Below are 25,832 nucleotides of genomic sequence, written 5' to 3' on the forward strand. Positions count from 1 at the left end.
TCCCCCATTTCAGGTTTCAGCTACAGGGGGTAACTCAGTTTTCCAGGATAAACCTCTACAAAGCTAAATTACTTGCTGTATCTCAAAATTCACCAGCAGTTTTCTTCTGGTTCTTGTACATGTGGCTGGCATTAAAGATCTAAGATGTATCTTTTAAAAACCATTCAAATCTATTGTACTAAATCTTACATTAACACACAAAGCTTAATTAATGGTTCTCAAATGTCTTTCTTTTGTAAACCAAATTTCCCATCTTGCTGAATTTTTTTAAACAATTTTCAAGAACTGTTCCTTCGTTACAATATTGTGGCCACTGAAATTTGATTAAAGATCGCTTTGACCTTATTGCACTTTTAGCAGCTCAGTCCTCATCTATTTTGTGATTCTTTTTGAAGGTGTAATCCAGTGATCCCATAAGTAACATGTTTCCTGAAAGGGTTGAGAACTCTGCTCATTCTCTTTCTTCACCATTAAATAATTCATATTTTGAGTTTCTTAATTTTAAGTTTATTGGTTTAGTTAAATTCATTTTTTATATAATGGCATCAAAAAGGGGAAACATTTTTTATAGCAATAGTTATTTTGTTTGAGAGTTATATGGGCCCTACAGACAAGCATAATTTGCACATCATTGGCACCACGACCATTACAACCTATTATATTCAGGTCTATTTAGGGACACTTTAATTTGTGGATTATTGACATGATCAGTTCTAATGGTTCCTTCAGAGCCATTACACAATATTATGTCCATGTGTCTGCCAACTGCACGTGCCTTAACTCTACATATGAAAAGTCCTTAGGAAATTACTAAAGACAAGTAGTTACTGAACAGTAACTAAATGAAATAACATGCCATATATCATTTGTTCCTCCCAAATAACAGAAGCAATTATTTTGGATCATCTTATATTTATACCATACTCATTCACAGTAAAGTGAGAACAATAGTGATCCATAAAACCACAAGTCCTTTGGCTAGTAAAAATACAGACAATTTTTAGAAATAAAGGAAGCACTATCCTACTGGTAGTAATCTAGAAGTAAGTGAGTGTCTTTCTTGTACGTAAGTAGTCCACATCATTACTAGAGAGTACTAGACTTTTTTAGTCCTCAGCTTTGAACTTTTTTTAAGAAAGTCAAAGTACTCTAACTTCCAGATCATCCACCATATGTATGTTATTTACTTCTTGTATACACCTACGATTAAGTTTTACATGTGATAACAGCACACTTTCTGATACTGAGATGCAGCTGTATCCTATTTTACAAGAAAAGGTTAATTTAAGATATTCTTGTCTTTCTCATTCATTTTTTTTCCTCTTCTCTGCAGGACAAATTTAGCAAAGCAGCCTGAGGTATCTCAGTACAATTACAGAACTTCACAGCCAGTCAACTCCTCCAGAGCCACCCTGGTGAAAGAACAGGAGAAATTTGGGAAAGTACCATTTGATTATGCCAGCTTTGATGCACAAGTCTTCGGCAAACGCACAACAGCACCTGCAGCACAAGGACGAAAAACACCGCAGTTCCTTGAATGTAAGCTTGAAATTCCATTATGTCTTGGAAAATGGGCAAAATGTTAATGATATTGTTTGCTGTCATTTTGTTTTACTTTCAAATTTCTAGAATTCAAAAAATCTCAGTAGGTAGCATATTTAACCACTTGTGACCACAATGTTAAATGTAATCACTAGTTTGCTAAATATAAAATGTTAGAGTGCTAAGTATCATCATCACTAGAAGGTTTACTTTTTTGATGTTACTTTTAAAGCAATTATCAGGGCAAAGAGTACCAGAAAGGAATGGTTTATGTCGTATCTGATACCTTCTTCCTTGGCTAAATTTTGGTAAATTTATGTGCCATGAGAAGTCCCATGGAATGTGTCTGCACAAGATGCAATGAATTATAGTACAAAGAAATCCAAGCTAGATTTTAGAGGCATTTCAGACACCTTTTAGATTCATCCATACAGGTATTATTCCTCCTAGATGACCATGTGCCTTGGCTGCACTACTTCCAGGCCTGGAGTGAGTTAATTTTGAAATCTCATATTTCTGTACTACATCATATTTGTATTGCAGACACATCCAATGCATCAAATTGTTTCCAGGTCTCCTCTGCTTGCATCACTTACAGATTTGCTGAGGTACTACTCTGTATAAATGAGATACCACAGTGCAAACACTGATTACTTATTGCAGAAGCTATTCACAATCTGCATGGGAAACTTCAGCAAGATTCTGCCATTGTATTGACCATTATAAAATACTCTTTAGTTCAGAGAAACAAAGGATTCTGTTGCAATGAGGGAAATGGAAAAAATGGGTTTCATTGCACTGTATTTTGTCCAGAAGAAAATAGATCCAAAACAATGTGACAAAAGACTCTTTAGTTGGTTTTTCTTTTGTTCATGACAAAAAATTCATAATGGAAAGCAAAAAAGAAAAACAAATTGATTCCCACTTATTCCATCAAAGCAGAACACTCATAGGTGAACAGAAAAGCAGAAAAATTTATATATGTATATATGCATATATAATTAGAAAAATATAATTAAAACAATTAATACAATAGACTTTTAATTCTAGATAATATTATACATGTTTTATATGTTTATAAAATTTGTATATCGATATATTTATTAGTGTATGTGTCCAAGAAAACACACACACACACATATGTGTTTGTAGGTATCTATGTGTTTGTGTATATATATAAATACCCTCTTTAAAATTACAAATGAAAAGTAGATATTTATCTGGCGTGGAAAATAGGCTTGTTCAAATGAAAGCAAATATGTGCATTGCCAGTTTCTTGGGTGGCAGCTTTTCCAATTTTGTTTGTAAAATTGAATATCCTCTATTAGCTGTCTCTTTGCACAGATGTATGTCTATTTCACAGGTTCATTTCAAGGAAAAAATGATTGAAATGTTTTTATACAAACACAAATACATACATATGCAATTTACATATAATGTATATCAGGGCTGAAGTTTGCAGCCTGTTGTTCTTGCAAAGATTGCAGTGTGCAGCTATTATTTTAATGGAAAGGTGAAAGTAAAAGAGCAGGTGAGTGCTTTATGCAGATATACAAAAGTTGGCAATAAGAAGCTGATGATGTAGTGATTGGTTTAGCGTCCTGTGTAAATATGTAGCTAGCCAAAAGCCCATCATTAGCCCTGTGTAGATTCTGCACTTACAAACTTGATTTGTTAACAAAACATGCACCTTTCATTGCCTGGTTTTGCTTTTTTTTTCTTTAATCTTTTAAGGTGTGTAATGGAAAATGCACTTTTTTTGCTCTTTAATTATAATTTTAAGTTAGGCGTGGTAACTGCTAAAAATGTAGACCTTCGTGTTTGTGCTACAGTTTTTCAGCAGAGTGGAGAAATCATTTGTACTGGTAAAAACGAGAACTGAATCATGAGATTTTATGTATTGCTCTACTGAGATGCCTCCAGTACTCAAAACAACTGAATATGGCATTCAGTTACAGTTGGTGCACACAAGCAAGCATTTCTTTTAGAGCATCCCAAGTTTGAGAATAGATGAGTTCGTCAATGTCTTCTGTAGGCCTTAGCATTAAAATGCACTCAGCTAAAGCTCTACATCCAAAGGGATCCAGAGCTTTGGGGCTCAGATCTTTACAGAGCAAGCAGATGGTCATACGCAGAAATGTTCTTCTTGTATCTGGGTGTAGGTTGAGAAATTGGATTTTACTTAGTTTATCTTTGTAGGACACTGTGAGACCTACAGACAAAGAAGTGATTGTTGCTTCCTGAAAGCTGAAACCACGGTGCTGTGCTTTTCCTGTAACAGTTAATGACATCTCAAAATCCAAAATCCAGAGAGCAGAATTTGTTCTACCTGTTTTAGAATAAATGTTTATGATGGAGCAGAAAACAAAGAGCTACACACAATCCTTCTGTCTGTGAAACTGCTTTTCTGTTCACCTGTTAATTTTTCATTCTCAACTGACCTCTTTGTGTCTAATGGCCAACATAAGACAGTGAGCCAAGATCAGTTACATGCTGGACGCTAATTGTCAATATACTTTTTAATTTATTATAGTGTAGACTTAAAATTCTGAAAATTTCCACAAAATCAGAACTGAATATTCCTAAAAGGTAATATTCTTATCTGCTTACTCTGGTTCATTCAGGAGCCTGGTCTTCTTCTCCTTACTCACATAAGCAAAACTATTTAAATAACAGACTTATTCATCTAAGTAGGGTAAGCAGTGTTGTTTTAGCTAAGACTGGACAAGCCACTGTTGTTTTTTTACACGATAGAGCTCCAAGAGGAATCTTTATAAGCATAAATTTACAATTGCATTTGCCCACCACTGTTTTCAGGTCACGACGCATAACACGTTAAGCCTTGTCAGTCTTTTCTTGAACATCATTGCTTTCAGTGCCTGGGTAAAGAACGAGTAAAATCTAAGTAAAAGTCTTCGGTTGGGTTCTTTGTTGAAAGATGTGTATTTGTCAGATAAAAATGAAATTATTGTGTTTCTGAAGCCATTTTTACAGCAAACCCTTACTGCCAGTAGCAAGTGGATTGTCTTAAATGTATTCTTCAAACATTTTAATGCTATGAAATTGTAGTCTGAGAAACAAAAACTATTTAATGGGAAAAATCTCATATGTGCGATTGCTAATCAAATCTCTCTTCAACAGCAAAGCATTTTTCAAATCCAGTGAAATTTTCTAATCGACTGCCTAGTGCTAGCGCCCACACACAGAGCCCTTGCCATGCCAACTCTTATAGCTACGGTCAATGTAGTGAAGACACCCACATAGCAGCAGCTGCTGCTATCCTGAACCTTTCCACCCGCTGCAGGGAAGCAGCAGAGATCCTCTCCAACAAACCACAGAGTCTGTCTGCCAAGGTAGGGTAGTCCAAGAACCTGGAGGGTGTGCTAGCTACTGAACTGTGCGAATAAACTGTCTTTCATGTTAGTGACTGCATTAAATCCCAAAAAAAGAGGCTTCTGTTTGCATGCTCTTTTGAAGAGAAACAGAGAAAAAATCAGTAACACAGTGACCAGTTCTGATAAAAATAAATAAATAGCAGGAATTATGTTGTTAACTCTTTTCATAATTGAGCCTTAAATACAAGGGGGGAGTTTTGTGGGAGGAAAAAAGAAGGTTATTTGAAACCCATCAACAATCTGTGGTGGATAATGAGTTAGATCTGTTTAAAGAGGGAATTTTCCTCCCCCAGAAACCTGCTGTAAGCGACCATTTTGGAGGCTGGTTTAAAAAAAAAAAAGTAATAATCATGTTATTAATTAAAATGGTATTTTGCTAGCAATGGAACAGAACTACACCTATCAAGTCTGTTGTATTTGGAGTTCATGACAGTTTGACAAGGTGTAGGGAGGAAAATAACATCTGACTAGTAAAATTCTCCTTTCTGCTGGCAAGAAAGGAGAATCAGGCCCACAGTGTTTGGAGATAGATAATTTGGGCAAGTCTGTCATAATGGAAAGCTGCCTAATATCGTAGATGTTTGTGTGGCTTTCACGTTTTAGTTTCTGCTCTGCGTTTCCTCACAGATCTTTATGATTTACAAATGGTACTGTGTGAGCTATGAGCCTTATTTTCTGTGCCATTGCATAGTATTATACTGCTGATGAAAATAGACAAGATTTTCTTCTGATGACTGTGGTTGTGGGAGCATTGTTGATTATTTTTTCTATTAAAGTTACACATGCTCCACTGCAATGAAACTTTTTAAAGCTCTGTGTAGATGAGAGGGTGCCATTACAAGAACTTGAGAAGAAATCACTGGGGAATGAAAAGAGGTGTATTTGTTGAAACACAGAGTAGCAGGTGTGTTTCTGTTGTGGGTCTCTGAGTCATTATGTGTGCTCCAAAAAACAGATGACCTATTTCTCTGCAACTCAGTGTCTCTCTACCTAGTCTATTTTAGCTCAGTCTGGCTAGAGGTGGCTTCCATAACTATTGGTCTACAATTTAGTTAGGTCTTCATTCACCATTGCTAAGAGGTTGGCAATTATCCTTTGACTGGAACTATTAATTTTATCATCAGAGCATTACCTTGTTAGGTATTCCAAGCCTTGAAGCTTTGCAGAGCGTTATCCCCTCTTTTACTGCCTTTGATTTCTACTTGTAAAGTCTTGGATCTTGAGATTGATGTTGGGAGATGCCACGGGGTAGACTTTTCAGGTGTGTCCACATGCATTCCCTGTAACTCAGACATTATCTGCCCCAAGGATTGCTCACAGAACCTTTCCCAGATGACTGATCCATCCCTGATATCTGCTCCAAAAAGCTCCTTCCACCAGTCTTCAGTAGATGATACTGATGCCAATGGCTGGATTAAATTGCTGCCACAGCCTTTGGCTGACCTCACCAACAGACCTTTCTTGCCAGAGAAGAGCAGTAAAGGGACCAGGCATAACCCAAAGATTTTCTCCTCTGTACCTTCTTCACAGTTGCCAAATCATGGGGAAGGTTTGAATGGAAGTGAACATAATACTAACGATATGGACGGACACTTGGGGCACATAGCTTACTCCTTTTTCACAGCCAGGAATCTAGCCTAAAAGAAAATCACCTTCATACCTTGCTATCTGCCTGCCTACACTTTTGCCAGATTTTCTGGAGGGCATAGAGCTACAAAACATCTGACAGAAGAATCAGAATTAGCTTCTGGCCAGAACACAGGCAAGTAAGTCCCAAACAGATTCCGTGGCCAAAATGAGACAAAACCCATTTTTATTTGGTTTTGGCTATTATTAGTATTATCATACAGGATTCAAACAAAAATTGTGGAAGTAAATCATCAGACTCTCTTCAATGAATATGCTTTCTGATTCTAAAATATGAAGGACAAAATAAGGCTATTTTTTAGAGACTATTATGTATTTATTGATGTTTCTGATTTTTTTTTTTCTGTGGCCAGTATTGACCACAAAGGTAAATGTTTAACTGCTAGAATTATTCTTACAAATTTTTAGATAATAAAAATGCTCTTGATATTTTATCAGTGTTTGGGCTCAAATAATGCAGCATCAACAGATGACTACAGAGTTAATGATTTCCTCTTTCTGCTCCTGATAGCACACACATTCCCCAAATCTGAAAATACCTGTGTGGGGTGGCTGTGTTCAGAGCCCCATAGAACCAGACCTCTCAGCCCTGCCCTTTGCCACATTCCTTTGCTCCTTTGCCTAAGAAAGCCTGATTAGCATGATTTTCAAATATATTATGTATCGGTTTAAAACAGAGAGTCTAAGCCAAAACAAGAAAGGGAAGGGTAGCAAAGACAGAGAAAATAGATTGCACATTAACAGTACCATTGGGAAACAAAACTTCCAAAGATATCTAATGTACAAAGGTGATCTATCAAATATTTCAAGATTAAAATTATGAATTTATAAATTAAGAAATTTAAAGAATAAATTTGTTCTGAAATGAGTAGTAAAATGGATCCTAAATTTTATCTATGAGTTATCTATCAGCTGCATACAAAATACTAGCATCATCAGATACCTTGATGATATTGCTTTAAAAAATAATTAAAACCACATTAATCTTACATTGTCAGCATTTCAACCTCCACTTGGCACTGTAGTAAACTGTTCCCCTGAATATAATCCTGATCAGCCTAATTCTCATGTGACCAGTACCCCAAACCTGTCTCCTGATTGCATTTGATTTGCAGTTTATGTAGCTTCATTCGACTTGCATTGAAGTTAGTAGAAGAATCCCCCTAGACAGCTTAGCCTGCAATTTCTGGCATAGTGCAAGGGTCTACATCATTTAAACATCCAGTGATCTTCCCTATTTGCAGCCCTCACCACATTCATGTCTCACAGAGGCAGCTACAAGCAATAGAGTTTATCTGTATCCTCATCATTACTGCTTGCCAAACATTTTGCTGACTGTTTTGGTGTTTTTCCCACCTGTTTAGACAAAATGGCATATGCACACTATGCATTGAAAGAAAACAAAAAAAAATGACACTTGCTAAAATCATTTAAAGTTAAAATTCTGGTTTTGAACAAAATTATGTCATATCCCCATTCTTGGATATTGATGATGGTGATAATTACATCAATTATTTCAACAATGTAGTTAGTTCTCAGCACATTTGTCAGGCAGTCCTTTACTCCAAATACCTTAAAGCCTAAATACAGGATGAAAAATCAGCCAAAAGTATCACTAGGTACCATCCTGTTATACTGCTGTGCATATTGCTCCTTGAGTATACTCTTGGCTAGCATTTTTTAATTTGTGAATTGCTCTGGGCTGTAATTGTGACTTCATTTTTTGTCTCAGATGCTGCTGGACAGTTATAAATTTTCTTATTTTGACCCAAATTAGTATTTTAATTTGCTGCAGAAGAACTCAATTGCTTAAATTTAAGTCAGCAGAACTGAGGTCCAGGTGCATGTATGTTTATTGGCTGGGAATAAAAAAAATGTACTCTTCTGGATGGTGTTGTATTAAGAATAGTATTCACACGCATGGCAAGATACTAGCTTCAAATTGCTCCCAATACCAGAACTGAAGAGCTCTTTAGAGCTTTCCAAACTAGACTGAACTGCTAATGGAAATGCAGAATCATTGATGATGATGTTTCTTTACACTTACTTAGTATTAGGTTGTATGGCTGATGCCGAACAAAGAATACATAAACCCCCTTACATGTAATGATACAAACTCCATAAGGTCACAGATTTGAAATAAGACAAAATAATTCACTCTTTCTGATCCAGCCATGAGATAAAGCTTAACTTGTAATCATTACTGGAGACATACTACAGAGTATTAAATGTTGTGAGTGATCAGATGGACCAAAAGCATATGAAAAAATGTGGGAGTGATTTGCCACAAAACCCCACTTCCTTTATTGTTTTAGTTGATGTAGTTCAGTTCTAAGAACAAGACTTTATAATGTACTCAAAAATATTCTGTGATATTTATGTCATGAAATAAAATGGAGGCTGAAAAAGTTTTGTGTTAAAGTACAAAGCATTTGAAGAGATAGAGACCATTTTTTATTTACGTAGAATCATAGAATAGTTAAGGTTGGAAAGGACCTTAAGATCATCTAGTTCCATGGCAGAGACACTTCACACTAAACCATGTCACAGAAAAATCCATCCAACCTGGCCTTGAACACTGCCAGGGATGGAGCATGTTTATATTAGTCTTCATTTTAGACATATGTTCATAGTAGAGTACTCTATCTTTTCACTGAGTAGATCCTGGAATAAAGAAAATATACTTCAATCATTTTTCTCTCATTTTTAGTTCTGGAATCCTTTTTACAGCTGCTTGTGAAACCTGCAGGGGTGATTACACTGTCACTGATGTGGGAGTAGATAACGAGTAACCTGAATTTAAGTATTGTATGTATCCTCTCACCCTCACTGACTTTTCTTCATTGCTTCAGTGGATTTTTTTCCTGGTTTACACCAGTGTAAATGTAAATAAGATCAAAATCAGGCTCCCAAGATTTACACAGCCACAAAGTTATGTAAGTTAGGAAATAAAAAGTTACATATGCATCTTTATTTTACTTACATTTTTAACAAAGAATCAGAACAGTTTACATTGTTTTGGTAGCTATATTTTAAATATGTCATGCTAAATGGATAAATATAGGCCTGTTCACACATGCACTAGAGTCGACAGTAATAAGATCTTGCCTTCACTGAGAACACAGCCTTTACAAGTCTGAGCTAAGCATAGTAAGTGCCATTTTCTGTCAACATGTCATAGCACCGCTCCAGGGTTTTTTGCCATTTGCCATTTTTGTCTTTTTAGTTCCATTTTAAAAATAACGTAAAAAAAATGTGGTAAAACAAGCAAAGGAGACATATTGAGAGGAGGGTGGAATGAGAGTAGGAATGAAAACAGGAGCAGTATCTCTGACTATCCTCTCTTTCCGCTCTGCCATTTGGAGTTTGCTATGAAGGCAGCAAAGTGATAGCTCTTTTATACTATTCTGAATAAAAAGCCATCCCGTAAACCTGTGATCCATCCTGCAATGGGCAAAAAGGGGTATTTTTTCCATGACTATATTTAATTGTTGTGTGCATCTGTGAGCTCACTTAAACCCCATCTGTACACTACTTCACAAACACACAGCCCAACCTTCCCTGATCAGAATTAGGTACACGTTGGACAACCCAACTTCTATGTGAATTTCAGGAAAGTGTTGGGAAAGCTTTAAATTTCCACATTAGTAAATGTTCTGCTTATCAGCCAGAGCTCCTTTCTGTGACTAATGGTACCCATGTCCCAGACACAAAGCATTTCCTGTTATTTTTCTATGTCTAGCTTCACCAAGGAGGGGACCTTGATTGTTTTGGGTCCTTTTTGTTGTCTCTATTGCCTTCTGAGTATCTGAAATTTTGTCACTGACAGAGAATCTGCACTATTTATGGGGTTTGCACTATAAAACTACTGCAGCCCAGTCACATGGCTTCTTTTCCTAAGCCATCTGTCACAGAGGTCTGGAATTTTATGAGAATGTTGGTTGTGCAGACTTAACCCAAGTTTTTTTATTATGAAAAATGTCAACAACTACAATATTTAGCATTTTACTTTACATTGGCCATTAAACTTGATTACTGTAGCTCTGTTTCATTGCTATAGTTACATATCAACTATGAAGCCAAAAAACACTGGGGCGATCATGGCAGAGCTATATTGTCAGATCCTGGAGTACGCACTTGGCACTGATATAGTTAATATCTTGGATTTTTGTAACTAAGGTTTATTAATGCTGGTATAAAAATGTATTTGATATTATACAGATGGCGTAAGATGTTGTGGTTACTAAGTTATTATCCAGGATAAGCCGCACTGTCAAATTCAGGGCTTAAAACTATCACAGGAGATTAAACTATTTACTAAAAAGGGGCAGAAAGATATAACCAAAGCATCTTAGTACGAACATATTAGAAGTGTGTTTACTTCCCATAAATATAATAAAACATCTCTCTCTTTAAGCTGCATGATTGGAAATGTGAACTTTGCTATGCAGAAGCAGCAAACAAGAGATGCCTGAGTTTCTGAATGGGGGGCAAGCAGATGGCTTGGTAGTGCTTCAGTCTAGGTGGGCATCTGTCTTAGACCCATGGATATAAAATGGAGTCAAGCTGTCTGAGTGAGGAGAGATTGTTGGGCCCTAAATTTTCATTTTCTACCAACATTTCACTTCTGATTAAAAAGATTTCATCAGGCATATTTTACCTTTAAATGAGTCACCACTGGCAGTGATAGAAGACAAGGCTGCATTAAGGAAGCTTGTGTTTTCAGTCCAGCCAGGGTGGCCATGTCACACTTTCAGCACAAGGGAAGAATTCCCTGTTTCACCTCAACTCTTTTTAAGATCTTCAAACAAAGAGAAGTTTCATTGCCCTATCTTTAGCTATTAAATGGTTGACTGACCATCAAGCTCCAGCAACAGTTAATGGGAAAAAAGAGAAAGGGACCCTTTTGCCAGTGTCTAATCTCTTCTTAAGGAAGAGGTCTAATAATGATGGGAAAACTTGTGACCTGGACATACATGTCTCTTTTCCATTTCCAACAGAGAGTCTAGGTGATTGACTTATGATAGTGGTTTACTTTTACATTACTTGAGGTAGGAAGTCTCAATCTGGATTTATACAACTGTCTCCTCTGGTTAAACAGCACCTAACATACCTAGTCCCAAATTTTCAAGTTGTATCTGAGCTTTATGATGATGCAAATAAAAAATAGTAGTGATGACAATAACAGAAAGACACAAAGCAGTGTTAATTACAGAATTTTACATGCATGGATCTATGACATTACCCCTATAGTCTTTCAATGTTTTCCACCTTATTCAGAGCAACACACAGAATTAGACTACCAAGTACTCCTCCAGAAGCTCTTTCACCTCTTCCCCTACTTGATTTCAGTAATTATTGGCAATAGCAAGGACTACTCTTACACTCATCCCTATACACACAGAATGTCAATATGAAATTTTGGTTACTTTCATTAGTAAGTTGCACTTTCACGGGCTTTTCATCATTCCAAGAAGAGGAGTTTACAGTCCTTTTCTGTGGTCAGACAGGGTGAGGCAGAACAATGAGCTTTCCTTCCATTGTTCTTCTTGTATGGCTAAGCAGGAGCTCCTCTGAGAGCTTCTCCCAGTCTGGAAAGAACAGTTGGGTCTCTCCCCTAACTGCACACACCCTTGTAATGAAAGGCTACTTTTTGATGTATTTCCCAGGTAGCAAAGGCTTTGGCAACTTGTGCTGAAGGTCACCTTCAGGGAGAACCTCCTAAAGATCCTCCTGTAGCTTCCAGTCTAGTGCAGACCTGTGCCTTAGTGGCCTAGGCAAATGATTATAGCAATATGTTATTTTGAGTGATGTACAAAACCCTAGTGAAAGTTTTTCCTACTGTTCTACTTTTAGGCATATTTCTTTCCCCTTCCTTTTCTCCTCCATGATGCAGATGTTGTAATGTTTCTGGGGTGTGGGGGGAAGGGAGGAAACATAATAATATTGCTGTTGGTGACCTAAACAATGCATTAATGCTTTTTACTGTGAATTGGGGCCATAGTTCTCTGTAAGAGTGAAAAGATCAAGAAGATTTAAAGCTAAACTTTTTTTAAATAAAACTAGATTTAGTGTGTATAGGTTATGGTTTAGAGGCATCTTATTTAAATTCTACTTACTACGTTTAAGCTGAGATGCAGGGATATCATTACTGAAGCTACTCTTAAGTCTGCCTAAGAGTTGGACATTAACTGATATAAATCGAAAAGCTGGTTTTAGATTCAGATAAATTTAAATAAAAGCGTACATTTAAATTTATCCTTTAAAAGCACCACATGGTTATGTTGCAGCCTCACCATGTCCATATCTAAACATGTCTCTGTTTCCTGTTGCATGTCAGGGAGCTGAGATAGAAGTGGATGAAAATGGCACTTTGGATTTGAGCATGAAAAAGAACCGAAGCCAAGACAAAGTTATGCCTCTCACTTCTTCCAACACAGCACTTCCCACTCCTTCCTCTTCTCCTTTCAAAACAAGCAGCATCCTGGTAAATGCAGCCTTCTACCAGGCGCTCTGTGAGCAGGAAGGTTGGGATACACCAATCAACTACAGTAAGACCCATGGCAGGAAAGAAGAAGAAAAAGAGGTATTTTTTTTTTAAGTTCTGAGTGACTTTTTCCCTTGGATGAGTGGCCATATGACAGTCTTCAGGATGACCAGTCTAGTGCATTTTAAAGGGAATCAATTTCCGCATGTAGAGGTTTGTGAACATTGAGCTGGCTTTAAATTCATCTTGGACATGGCATAAAAAATCACTACTCACTTTGAAAAATCCTGCTCTCAGAGCCTACTTGTGAATGTCTGTAAGTCTCTAAGATCAGGAAATCAAAGGTATCCACCAAGAGAAAATGATTTTTAATTTTTTTACCTAATGTCTCAGTTCTGTACCACATGCACCCAAATGGCCTAGGGATCACTTGGGGGGGGGAAAAGAAAAGCAAAAAAACCTCTTTATAATTCTAGATAATTTATTATCTAAGTGTTTTAACACATGCTTAGAACCATGCCTACAATATTCTTTTATTGGAAAAATTTTTATTTTACATTTAACATACTTCAAAAAATCTCTGCCAGCGAGTCTTAGATCTCACTAGCGAGTTCAGAGGTCCAGAAGACAGTCTGAAAGCACAAATTCAGAAATTCAAAATTGTTAGGAATTTCTGAAGCTTTTGATTATAAAAAGTAACAGAAGAAGATTTGAACATAATTTCCAACAGTTGAGATATTTTGTATCTGACAAGCAAACAACATAGAAAACTAGATGAGTATGTAGAGGTGTCTTCCCTTTTCGACCTGTCCTAGGAAATGTAAAAGCCCAAACTCGAAAACACAGTTGCAGGAACGAAGCAGAGAAACTAAAATTTCAGCCAATACTTTTATTTAGTAATTTTATGCCTAATCTTCTAGACTGCTACTTTGAACTTGATAACTGTTTTGGTTTTGGTTTTGGTTTTGTTTCTGTTTTGTTATTTCATGTCTGTTTTTATCCTATCCTGGCAACAAGACAGCATAGTCTCCTTTTGTCTGTCTCATTCTTCTACACTGCTAGTTAGTTTGAGTTTATTTTTTTCTATTGAGCCTGGCTGTCAGAATATGGATTGCTTGCATTTTTCTTAAATCAGGAAAGGACCACCAGCACCTTTAAAGGCTAATTAGATAAAATCTTGCTAATTAACATAGCCGAGCCTAAGTGAAAGCTTTCTGAAACAGACTAAAAGATGTCTCAAATGGGAGATTTTATGGAGTTTCAAATACTTTTCCTCCCTATTTGGTTTTATATATCTAATAATAACATTTGTACATTATATTTATTACAAAATGATCTTTTGTTCATAGTTCAAAACTAGCACTTCAAGAAGACATAGACAGGGGTAAATTTATTTATGACTGAAGTTAGGGGATCCCGGACACCTATTCCGAAAATACCTGGACATAAAAGATATTTCAGTTGTGTGAAGAAACTAATCTGGCAGCACTGTCAACACATCTGTCGTAATGTGGCTGCTGAAACAGTTTGCAACACAGAGAATCATTTCCTGGAGTCTGGGTTGTCTTGAAGAGCCCTTTGTAGTCACCTCTGTGGGGCTGATGATTCTCCTTACCTCATCAATGAGACCATGATCCCTGTATCAGGGTTATGGAGTGGGCTTGACATAAGGCAGTAGCTGAGGGCTCAGGCTCTTCCCCATTCATGCTGCATATTGAGCAAGCACATCCAGCTTTGAGAGAACGCCTTGCTGCAGGGGATCAATCGGTGTCACAGACTTGGCAGGGGACCTGTCTTGCTGCTCGTCCTCCCTGCTGCCACTGCAGCTCAGTGAAAGAGCTGTGGCAGGAGCGCCTCCATGTCCCCTGCAGTCCCTGCTCAACTTTCAGAAGACTATAATGGGTGGCTGGCTCTTTAAACCCTTACTGGCACAGGGAGCTGGAGGCATCGGCAGGTTGCCTGACAGGACACAAAGGTCTGTGTTCAGGAAATCTTGCCCTTTGCTTTGACACTCAGTGCTTTGACACTGTGCTGTTCATCCCTAATCAATGATCTGGGCCCAGACCTCTTTTGTGAGCTTTTGCCATCCCAGGGAGTGTTGACATGATCGGTGATCTCAGGGCCAGAGACTGTTTTCAAAACCAAAGACCAGCAGTTATCCTCATGCAAAGAAAATGACTGATTATATCTATTTCTAATTCATTGTTATCTGCTTCATATGCACAACAGTTGCTTAATTTTGGTGGTAATTTCCAGAAAATATTGTCTCTCTCTCTCTCAGCAAAATAGCCTGTCCAGATGCCCCCTTAGAAAAAAAATCTGAATTTGGAAAAAGCTCAAAATCTCTCCAAAAGGAAAGCGCCGAGAAATAACTAGAGCTGTCAGTTAGTTCAACTGTCAGTTCTCCAAAGATTTCAGGGCTTAAAAATGTTAAAAGTGCCAGATGCTATTATCTGTTATTCATGTTACCATTATGTTCTGGTCTTTGCTGAAATCAATATAAACTTCCATCTGTACATTAATGGAGTTTCATTGCTTGCTTTCTTTCTGTAGGGTGCATGCATGAATACACACATGCTCTTTGCAGAAAATAGTAGTTTTGGACCAATTAGGCTGGTTCTGATTTTTCTTTTAGTCTGGAATTCTTCAGAATTTTAATACCATTTAATTTTAAATGCATTCAAATGGGAAAGGACAAATTATACATATGGTTGGACTTGACTAGCTGTGATGATCATCACCTAATAGACCAAAAAATGGGAAGTACTAAAGGTGTTTTCCCAAAGGATTATATCTCCCTCTAAAGCTAAAATTGTTAGAGACGAACACAAGCCAAGGCATGAAGCTCTACATTCAGTCCTAAATGCAGAGGACCAAAAAGTATTTAATCTTTAGGTCCAACCTACTCATTTCAGACAGATGCAACCCCTTTTGGGCCACAAGTACTGATGTAAGGTCATAGAAAGGCAGTTTTATTATTCATTTGCCTACATTGCCTTTGCATTGTCTTCCTTTTGCAGCTTTTACACATCTGAAGATTTCATGCTGCTTGAATAATACCAAGTGTTCCACAAAGTGCTAACTCAATGCTGAAGAAATCACCTGTTTAAATGTCTATATGTCTCCCTCATTCTTGGGAAACAAGCTGTATTCCCACTTTGGATCTTACTAGATTTTTTAATTTTTCAAAAGAGTAGTTACTATGAAATTGTAGCTGTTTGTATATGTATATGTGTGTATAACAGTCGGTTTAAAAATATTACAAATTTTAATAAGTCAATTCAGGAAGTTTACAATTAAGATTTAGAACAAAAATATTATTTTATTATTTCAAAGATTGAAAATGCTGCAATTCTAAACCCTCTAGTATCAGTTGTACTGGTGGCTGTAGATATACTTATGGCAAAATTCATTACAATCTTATTTTGTTAAATGATTCAATGAAACACTATTAAATGAAGCTGTGAACTGCAATACTGTAGCATTGTTTCAAGCCTTGATATGTATAATTCTTGACTAGTAATCTCTGTGCAGCTGGTATCATACAGTGACATGAATAACTTGCACACACAAGTTTCTGGTCCATCACCAGCAAAAGATCAGGAGATACCTTTCATTTGAGCGCATATATATGAAAATACTAATATACCTTGCAGCAAAAAAAAAGGATGAATACCTTTGTTTGCTGCAGGTGCATCCTGAAGTACATTGCACATCTCAGGATCCCAGTGGAAAGACATACTGGACTTTCCACCACCGTCTACTCCTGGCTCCTCTCAGATGTACCTTTCACAAGAAGTGGAAGAGGCTGATGTGTGCTTGGTTTTCATACATACTTAGGGTCCAGCCAAGCCATGAACTAAATTTTTAGAAACACAGCATTGGTCCTCCTTTTAGTGATACAGATGTAGCCTAACAGAGTAGCTGTTAGAGAGGAAACTGATAAGCCAGACTTGTTCAGCCTCCATTTTGTTAGGCATAAACCATTTTACCTGTGTTTTTTGAAGATATTTTGACATCTGATCCCTTCCAGCTGGCAACAGAGGGTTGCCATTTTGTTTCTTTTTGGCGCTTTTGATTTTACAATGACTTACACTGCTGCTGATCCCTCTAGGATCCTGTAATTTATGTGTATAGAAAAAAGATTTGTCAGAACTTGTGGACAGAGTGTCAGGAACTCAAATCCCCATTCTGTGGATTGCAGTGGCAAAAACACCCCCTCATGCCACTGGAACCAGGATTTAACTCAATGCTGGAAAACAGCCTTTGACATATCTTGAATATTGAACAAAGCTGACATCCATTTTTCCACTTTTGTTTTTTAGCATCGTAGTTTCCATGTCTGGAGGACTTTCAACTATTTATTTTTTCTGTACTAACATTTTAACACCATCTTTCATTGTTTTTAATTTTCTCTATTACTCCTTATCTGCTATCTGCTATTTTCCTTTACAAATAAAATTCTAAGAACCTGAAATATATCAGGGTTTTTTCATTTAAAATAATTGCTTGATAATGACTATGAAAGTGTGTTTAGAAAAGCTGTATATATGTATGTTTGATTTCTATATTTGTAGCAGATTAGATTATTCTGAAACAAAATAACCCCACAAATGTGGTTGCAAAAATCAGTAGTAATTGATATAGCAATAATATGGCATGGTTTCTATATGTATGTGTAGTGGGAGTTTCAGAAGGCAGTAGGTAGCCAGTACCAGAAAACAGAAGGAAGTCATATTGAGGATCCAGTCTCCAAATAGGCAAAGATGAGCTGCCAGAATTGAGGACCATATGGAAGCTTTATCAGAAGAAACACCCCTGCAGAGCTTACAAGTCCCATTAGGCAGAATCTCCATTTTCAGTCCAGATTCTCCTCAGTTCTCTGCTCTACATTAACAGCTCTGCAGACATCCCTGCCCCTCTGTCCTGGCACGTTCATCAGCTGCACAAGCATAGCGCATCTATGGCACCAGCCCCATGAGTTTAGCAGGAGCTGGGAGCTTCTCCTCTCAACCACAGGCAGCAGTTTCTACTCCTACAGACAGTAATCTCTGGGTGATACCTACATGAGTACTGGAACAGAGTCATAAAACCAACATGAAGTCCCAGAAGGGATCAGCGGAGATTAGATAATTGATGCTATGGGCTTTGGAGAATTCTTGTGGATCCAATATCCACAGAGCACCCTTCCAGAAAGAAAATACTTATATTTCATAAAAATACTGATGATTGAAGCCATTAATTCTCAAAACAGTGTAAACCAAGCTATTTTGGATCAATCAAAGAAGATTTTTCAGAAAACAAAAATGTAATTTCCTTTCAGGACTCCAAATTTCCATATTCCTTCCTAAGGGAGTGAATGCTCATGGTCCATACCATCCATGAAAGAGCATTGTAGCAGTGATGATTTTAATGTATGAACAGTAGAAATCAAGAATTACACTTAGCAGTCTGTTACTAAGAAAATTTCAAAGCAGTTTCTTCTTATTATTTTTTATTTTAACAAGAATCTGCTCTTTGAATAATATAAGTCATTCTATTCTACAGACCTGAAAAGCCTTGCATTTACATATGTTTATATAAAATAGGGGAGTTTTAATTTATTATTGCAATTTTCTAATTCACAGTACAATAGGACTCACTTCAACTATATACAAAACTTAATGATGTACTTGCACAGAAAGAAACAAGATCATACTTGCCAAAGTCTTTTCTTGACTTTATATATTCAACAACTTCTATTTTCTCTGTGTGTTTTTCTTTGGCCTTTACCACCATTTTATAAATCTAAACACAATTTTCCGTGTGTATGGCTTAATCCAACATTTGCCTTTTAAAATACTTGCACATTTTTAAAAGTCTACATATGAGAACCTGAAACTATGAGGTACTAAACTTTCTTCATCTCTCTCCATCATTTCTTAAGACTTTTTTCTTTTTAATATTTTCCAAGAGGTTCTCTTCTTGCCACAGCAAGTTATTTGTTGAATATATGGAAGGCCTTGAAGAAAGAAGCTTTTTGTCACATTCTCATTTAATATTTCAGAAAGATCCGGTGAGCTCTCCAGAAAACATGGAGGAAAAGAAGTATCCAGGAGATGTCTCCATACCAAGTCCTAAACCCAAGCTCCATTCAAGAGATCTGAAAAAGGAACTCATCACGTGAGTCAAGAAAAATGCCGTGTTTTCCTCTAACCTGGTGAAGACCAACTGCGCTGTTGTTCTGAGTGATGGTTGGAGTAGTTTTGCAGGAGCTGAGCAGGGGGATTTGCATGATTGTTCATTGCAGGTAGTTAATTTGCTATTGGGGTATGCAACTGTGTAGACATGAGGTTTGGAGATGAGACAAGCCAGGGTAGGCCTGGGGATCTGGACAGTTTGATGACTAATGTTATAATGGGTATCACTATTTATTCCTCAGATAGATAGATAACAAATGGGCAACTCCTGCAAAATACAGTTTCGTAGTGTGCCACAGACTGGCTGTGCTAGTGCATACAGAATTAAATAAAATTTACTGGGACAATTGTCATTACAAATCCACTGTGGAGAATTTGCGTAGTAGTGCTCAGGATTTCTCAGATAGGAAGCATGCAAAGTTCATAAATAGATAAAACACAAGACATGAACTGTCCCAGGGTTTTCCAAACCGTAGGAAATCTATGTTTAAGAAGTCCTTCACCTGCTTCTTTCAAAGCAGAGTTAGTTATTTAGTCCCACTGAAAATCCAGTGAATGCACAAATTTACACTCCAAGAGAATAAGCTAATATTCTTTTTACCCAAGTACAGAGACTCACTTGCTCTGTTTTAAATTCCAAAATATTACTATCTAAAACTGCAAGGAAATTCCATTAAAATTTTCTGCATGCAGCAGCTTGTTTCAGTTTAGAATTGGTCAGTAAAATTGTCCCAGCCAGCTCCTAACACTAGTTGCTTTTTAAACTTTCACCTAGACTCTTCACAAAACCCCTTTGGATTCACATCAATACCATTTTTATACCAATATGATGTTTTCACTCTAATAGTCATCTACAGCTTAACAATCATTTATAACTGTGTTCTTTTTGTCCCAACCCACAGTAGGTCTCTCTAGATAAGTGCACTCCGTATCGTTTAGTGATGACAGTCCATAATGTATTGCTACAGGCTCACGCATAAACAAATGTGTAGCAACTCGTCACCTTGTGTCCTACTCCCCAGACACAGTGGCACTGAAGCAGTTAGATATGCCTCTGTCTCTGGAATTTACATTTCCCTGGGCAAGCTGCTGTGAAGAGAGATTCTTTCCCCTCATGCCATGCAGTCTACATGTCATCTACTCACCAGATTGTATCTGTAGTTGTAGTTCACGATCTAAATTGCCACAGGTCATGTTTGTTTTGTCCCTTCTAAAACAAATGCATACAGAAATCACTGAGAGTTTATTTGCTGAAGACTAATGGCTTTTCTTTTGTAATATTTACTCCTTTGTGATATTGACCTGTTTTGAGATGTCAGTAAAATAATTTTCTACTCTCCTAAATAATAATACTAGGGCAACCATCAGCTTACAGTGGTGTATTGTTTTTAAACAATGAGTAGAAATAGGTATCTAAAATGTAGCTGTGCATAAAATTAAATAATAATTTTATCAGAAAAATCTATAGGTAATACAGGGATCATACCACATTTCTATGATCCCATTGAGCTCAGAACTTGTACAGAACAATTCAATACAGTTGGCTCCATCATGAGGAAGTTTTTAAAATGACATAACCACTTGCAGAGAAAAACTTTCTGACATGGTTAGCTTAGCTGCAGTGAACTGTTGTATGAATACCACTTCCTAGCATGTGCTTTCTGTTTTTCCATGTTAATTCTCTTGCCCATACCTGCACTGCTTAGGTCGAAATGGGCTGTGAAAATGAGAGTGTTTCCTAAGGCTTTTTAACAGATTTGAAAAACTTCCTAACACTCTGCCAGCTCAGAGAAAACAGCCAGGTGGGGATCTCAGTACCCCTTATTCATAGGTATGAAGCGCTAGCTGGGAGTTTTTGTATAGCTTCTGCTTGCCCTTCTTATCCAAGTGCCCAATGAAAGAAACACAGCCCTTTATAAAGTGACTGCAGCGTTGGTGTTTTAAAATACTGTAGAAAAGTGTACTTAATTCATCTCCCTCTCTCCCTCCATGCACAAATTGCATTTCGTGGTATCTTTGCCCTCTGGCAGAGAACTGTATCCCAGTTTGATAAACGAGCTCAGTGCTATGACTGAAGAAGGGCTGAGTCAAAACAGAAGTTCTAACATCTTCTCCAAGTCAAACATATTTCCATCTTGGAATATTCCATCTTGGAATATTTCTTTTGGAAGAAGAAGTGTGATATAATAATATATAAGTGAACCTATCTGTCCTGCTAAATGTATACCACCTCTTATCACTTCTCAGCTGACAAACATCTTGAGAAACTTTTGTGCTCATTCTGCACTTCAGCCGTATGAGCTCGATGTTGACGTGGTTTAATCCCAGCTGGCAACTTAGTACCACTCAGCCACTCGCTCCCTCCCCCCTCACCCCAGTCAGGATGGGGTGGAGAATCGGAAATGAGGTGAAAAATATGGGTTAAGAATAGTTGAATAATTGAAATAAAGTAAAATATAACAACAACACAATAATAAAAATAACCGTAATAATAAAAGGAAATAAATAAGGAGAGGAATAAAACAAATAAACAAAACCCAAAACAAAACAAAACCAAAACCAAAACCAAAACCGCTCAAATGATGCACAGTACAATTGCTCGCCACCCACTGACTGATACCCAGCCTGACCCAGGCAACAGCTGGTCCCTTCCAGGTAACTCCCCCCAGTTTATATCCCAAGCATGACATGCTGTGATACGGAATATCCCATTGGCTAGTTCAGGTCAGCTATCCTGGCTCTGCTCCCTCCCAACATCAATGTGTTATTAACATCCAAAACACAGCACTGTACCAGCTACTAGGAAGAAAATTAACTCTATCCCAGCTGAAACCAGGACAGATGTACTTTCTGTTCTGCAAACAACCATAACACGTAATTTCTCACTTATGTCAGCAAATAAAGATTTGATGTGTTTCCAAAGAACATGACTTATTTTAGTCAGAACTCAAGGGAATTATTTTGGATATTAGTTTTCTCTGGCTTGTGTTATAGGTGACATGAGAAACCTCAGCCCTAGTGTTTATGAATTGCTGTCAAAATTTGGTACTAGTAATGAAACTGTCCTTTTAAGAACCCAATTCCTAACCCAAAAAAATTATGCAAAGCATGGTGGTTTCACATTACATAGATTAAAAAATAAGGTTTTTACTCCCTTGCATAATGGAAATAGGAATTTTTTTTTCATCTATGCTTCAAGTAATAATTGAAAAGTAGAAATGTCATGTAAGTTTTGCTAGTTCTCTGAAGTGTCATGACAGTGTTGAGATGTGTAATAATGAACGTTTGCCCTAAGGAACATTATTATATCATTCGCTGCACAGTAGGGTGAGCCATGTGACGTATCATATACGCTCTAATCTCTCATTGCATATTCTTTGCATAGTTGTCCAACTCCAGGATGTGATGGTAGCGGTCATGTAACAGGAAACTACGCATCACACCGCAGGTAAGAAACAACAGGAAGCCTAACACAGGAAATAGAGCTTCTTTTAGCCATTGTCATCTTTGAATATTTTTATACTAACCATGGATGAGTATTCAAAAGTAATTTGCAGAAAATAATCCATACAGAAATGTGCCTGGTTTTCCTGTTTTTGTAAAATTTTCTGAAGGTCTGGACTCAATGGACTGATAGAGTTAAGCAGCATATGCTTATTGCTGTAGCTGCATTTCTCTGTTAAGAACTATAGATAAGTCACTTAGTAAAGTCTGCATTTCCTTAACTGTACACGTGTCGTCTGTACAGATGCTGGTACAGGAGATTTTAAATAAAGTTTCCTCAGATGTCTTTATGGATGGCTTTGTTTCTGCAAATATCTCTATGAATGGCTTTGAAATTCATAGATCTGCTAACATAATCTATGAATGTTAAATATTTTCCTCAGAATAGGCAACTGTCAACCAAGGGGTTGAAACAATAATTTCCTGTCTTTCCTTTTGGGAGCAGGTTGGAAGCAGTTTCTGCCTTTTCCCAGCCACATGGACCAGGTGCCCCACCTGCCCTTTACGTAGGCAACAGAAAGGGAGGAGTCTGTGTCCCACTGCTTCCCCATGCAAAGCTTTACAGGAGCTTAGAAACTTTTAGCCTTAACCATATATCTTTCCAGTAATTTAAGAACTAGTCGGATATTGGCTGCTCCTCCTTTGCCAAGAGCAAATATTTGAGGATTTCTTTTTTGCCATTAAAAGTCATAGATTGTCTGGAGGTTGCTGTTTTGGGGCGGGAAAAAATATTCTGTTTTAGTAAAAGATTTTACACCGGGTTTTTTTCAGTGTTTCTGGATGCCCATTAGCTGACAAGACATTAAAATCCCTTATGGCTGCTAACTCCCAGGAGCTTAAGTAAGTATTGATAATAGCACAGATGTTATTGTAATTTATCTTCTATCAACATGTTCCCAGCAGTTGTTCATTTGAATTGCTCTGAGCTACATCAAATCTTTGTCTGAAACTTGAAGTAGTTTGATAGCTTTTGAGGGAAATAGAGTTTACTCTTCTCCATTTCTCTTTTTTCATTTTTGTAAAACTTCATTTTCATGAAGAAACCAGGGCCTGGGGGAAAAATTGTAAACTCTAGGAGAGATGCTGTTCTATGCTAGTTCTGAATCAGAGGGAAACAGAAAATATCTAATGTGTGAGACTGATCTGGCAAATAATTCAGTCTGATCCAGTCAGAATAAACTCAGAATTATTTAGTTAGAATAAATCTAGTTAGAATAAATCTAAAAATGAGACAACTCCTGCAAATCATTTTTTATCATTCACTACCATATACTATGAGTTTAATGTCACTGAAGCAGACATCAAGTCATATGATTTTGTGCTGGCATAATTCTCACCATGAAATGTCACTTACAAAAGGACTGTGCAGGCTCTGCTATATAGACAGATGTATAGGGACATATGAATATTTCAAAAATCTGTAGTCAAGAGAGGCACTGGCAACCAGTCATCTAGTTATTGAATTGGCTTTGTCAATAAGGATGTGGGGAAGAGGAAAGGATAATTAGAGTTCTTTCATAGCTTTCCCTCTGCAACTTGTAAATTGGATCACATAATAAATGGCTTGGAAAAACTCATGAATACATGTAAAAAGGGGAGAATCCTGTGACTGTCCTTTCTGTCCTTTAGGTTCATCCTTAGACCAGATAGAAGAAAATAAAGTCTGATCATGGCACTATTACACTGTTCTGATGGTATTAATAGCAGGAGTGACTACATCTAGCTTTGACTCAGTGTTTAGCTTCCCCAGATCATCTGTTAGTGGTCTTATTCCCTAGTCTGTCAACTTGAATTATAAACAAAATGCTGAACTGATCGTAGCTACAGAGTTGAACCTATTGGAGATGCAGCAAAATGGCAAAGAAAGGCCATTTGTATGGGCAACTGTTCAAAGCAGTTCCCAAAGCCAGTAGGTAAACTGACACATTGGCACAGTGCTTCAGTTTTTCCATTGCTGAGTCTCAAAGGTATAAAATTCTGGTTTAGTCTGTTTAAAAGGAGCAGTATAAAAAGTAAGGAACTGAACTGCAAAAATGCTGACAAATTTGAAATCGTTTGCTGAGTCATATATATTTGTCCCTGCTTTTGTTGGCTTTCTGCCATACATAGACACTCACACAAATATTTTGAATAGTTGCTCCTCATGCAGGCCCCCCCTCATATTCATGTGTGAACAAGGAAATTTGCATACCAATATGGTTATTTTTCCACTAAAGCTTCTAGAGTTTTGGTCATGCCATAAGGAAAGAGGAGCAACAGCATATGACTTAAATGACAAACTGCACACTGTACGCCATGTATAATAAGTGAGTTGTGAAAGGCAAAGTCAAAGTTCATGGACATTTCACAGACAGAAATATGTTGCATAACGCACTTAGCATTTAATTTCAATTAACTAGAAAAAGAGCAAAAATCAAAATCTGTTCACAGACAATTCGCAAAAAGAAAAAGGGCTAAATAAAATTATTTTCAATGAATGTACCACCTTATTTCAGCTCCTGCAAACACAGTTCAGGTGAAATTTTAAACAGAACTCTGATTCTGGTAAGTGTTGGCTAAATGGAATCTTATGCCAAAAACTGTAGTCACACTTGCACTTGTATACTATATGATATCAATAGTTAATTTTACTATTGCTATGTGAGCAGAGGGCATAAATGCTCATAGAATCAGGCCATGAAAATACCCTCATGTAGTTAGGCATGAATATGAAAAAGCTGTGTATTTTTTCCAAATGTTATTCATGTTTAATTTGCCAGAATCAAGATAAGATTCTGGCATTAATTATGAAACTCTAAGCCAGCAAAGATACAAGGCTTCCATGTGATCTACAGTTTGGAAATAAGGAAGATCTGTTCAGAAAGTGAGCCTTTGACTCAGATTCAAAAAATATTTTATCTGAGGATTCTTATTGCACAGAGCAATCTAAAGTCATCAAATTAAAACATACTAAAGTTGATGACAAGTCAGATTTTATAGCTATAAGGGATAATTATGATTGATTATCCTATTTCACCAAAGAGCTTGCTTATCAAGCCTTAAAGAATTTTAAAAGTATGCTTTAGAGAGATATCTACT

At 37.1% G+C, this 25,832-nt stretch overlaps 1 protein-coding gene across 1 annotated transcript in view; it reads left to right on the top strand.

Moving 5' to 3' along the window:
• Positions 1-25,832, top strand: part of ST18 (suppression of tumorigenicity 18, zinc finger) — a gene marked incomplete at its 5' end in the record, with an annotated part of 71,893 nt that overhangs the window by 34,658 nt on the left and 11,403 nt on the right. The window contains 6 exons of the mRNA XM_010024193.1: positions 1,334-1,539; positions 4,684-4,895; positions 12,925-13,170; positions 19,118-19,233; positions 22,636-22,698; positions 23,526-23,594. Coding sequence (XP_010022495.1) covers positions 1,334-1,539; positions 4,684-4,895; positions 12,925-13,170; positions 19,118-19,233; positions 22,636-22,698; positions 23,526-23,594 — 912 coding nt within the window. The remainder of the gene's footprint in view (positions 1-1,333; positions 1,540-4,683; positions 4,896-12,924; positions 13,171-19,117; positions 19,234-22,635; positions 22,699-23,525; positions 23,595-25,832) is intronic.

This window comes from Nestor notabilis, unplaced genomic scaffold (genome assembly GCF_000696875.1).
Source record: "Nestor notabilis isolate BGI_N333 unplaced genomic scaffold, ASM69687v1 scaffold24171, whole genome shotgun sequence".
NCBI classification, from domain to species: domain Eukaryota; kingdom Metazoa; phylum Chordata; class Aves; order Psittaciformes; family Psittacidae; genus Nestor; species Nestor notabilis.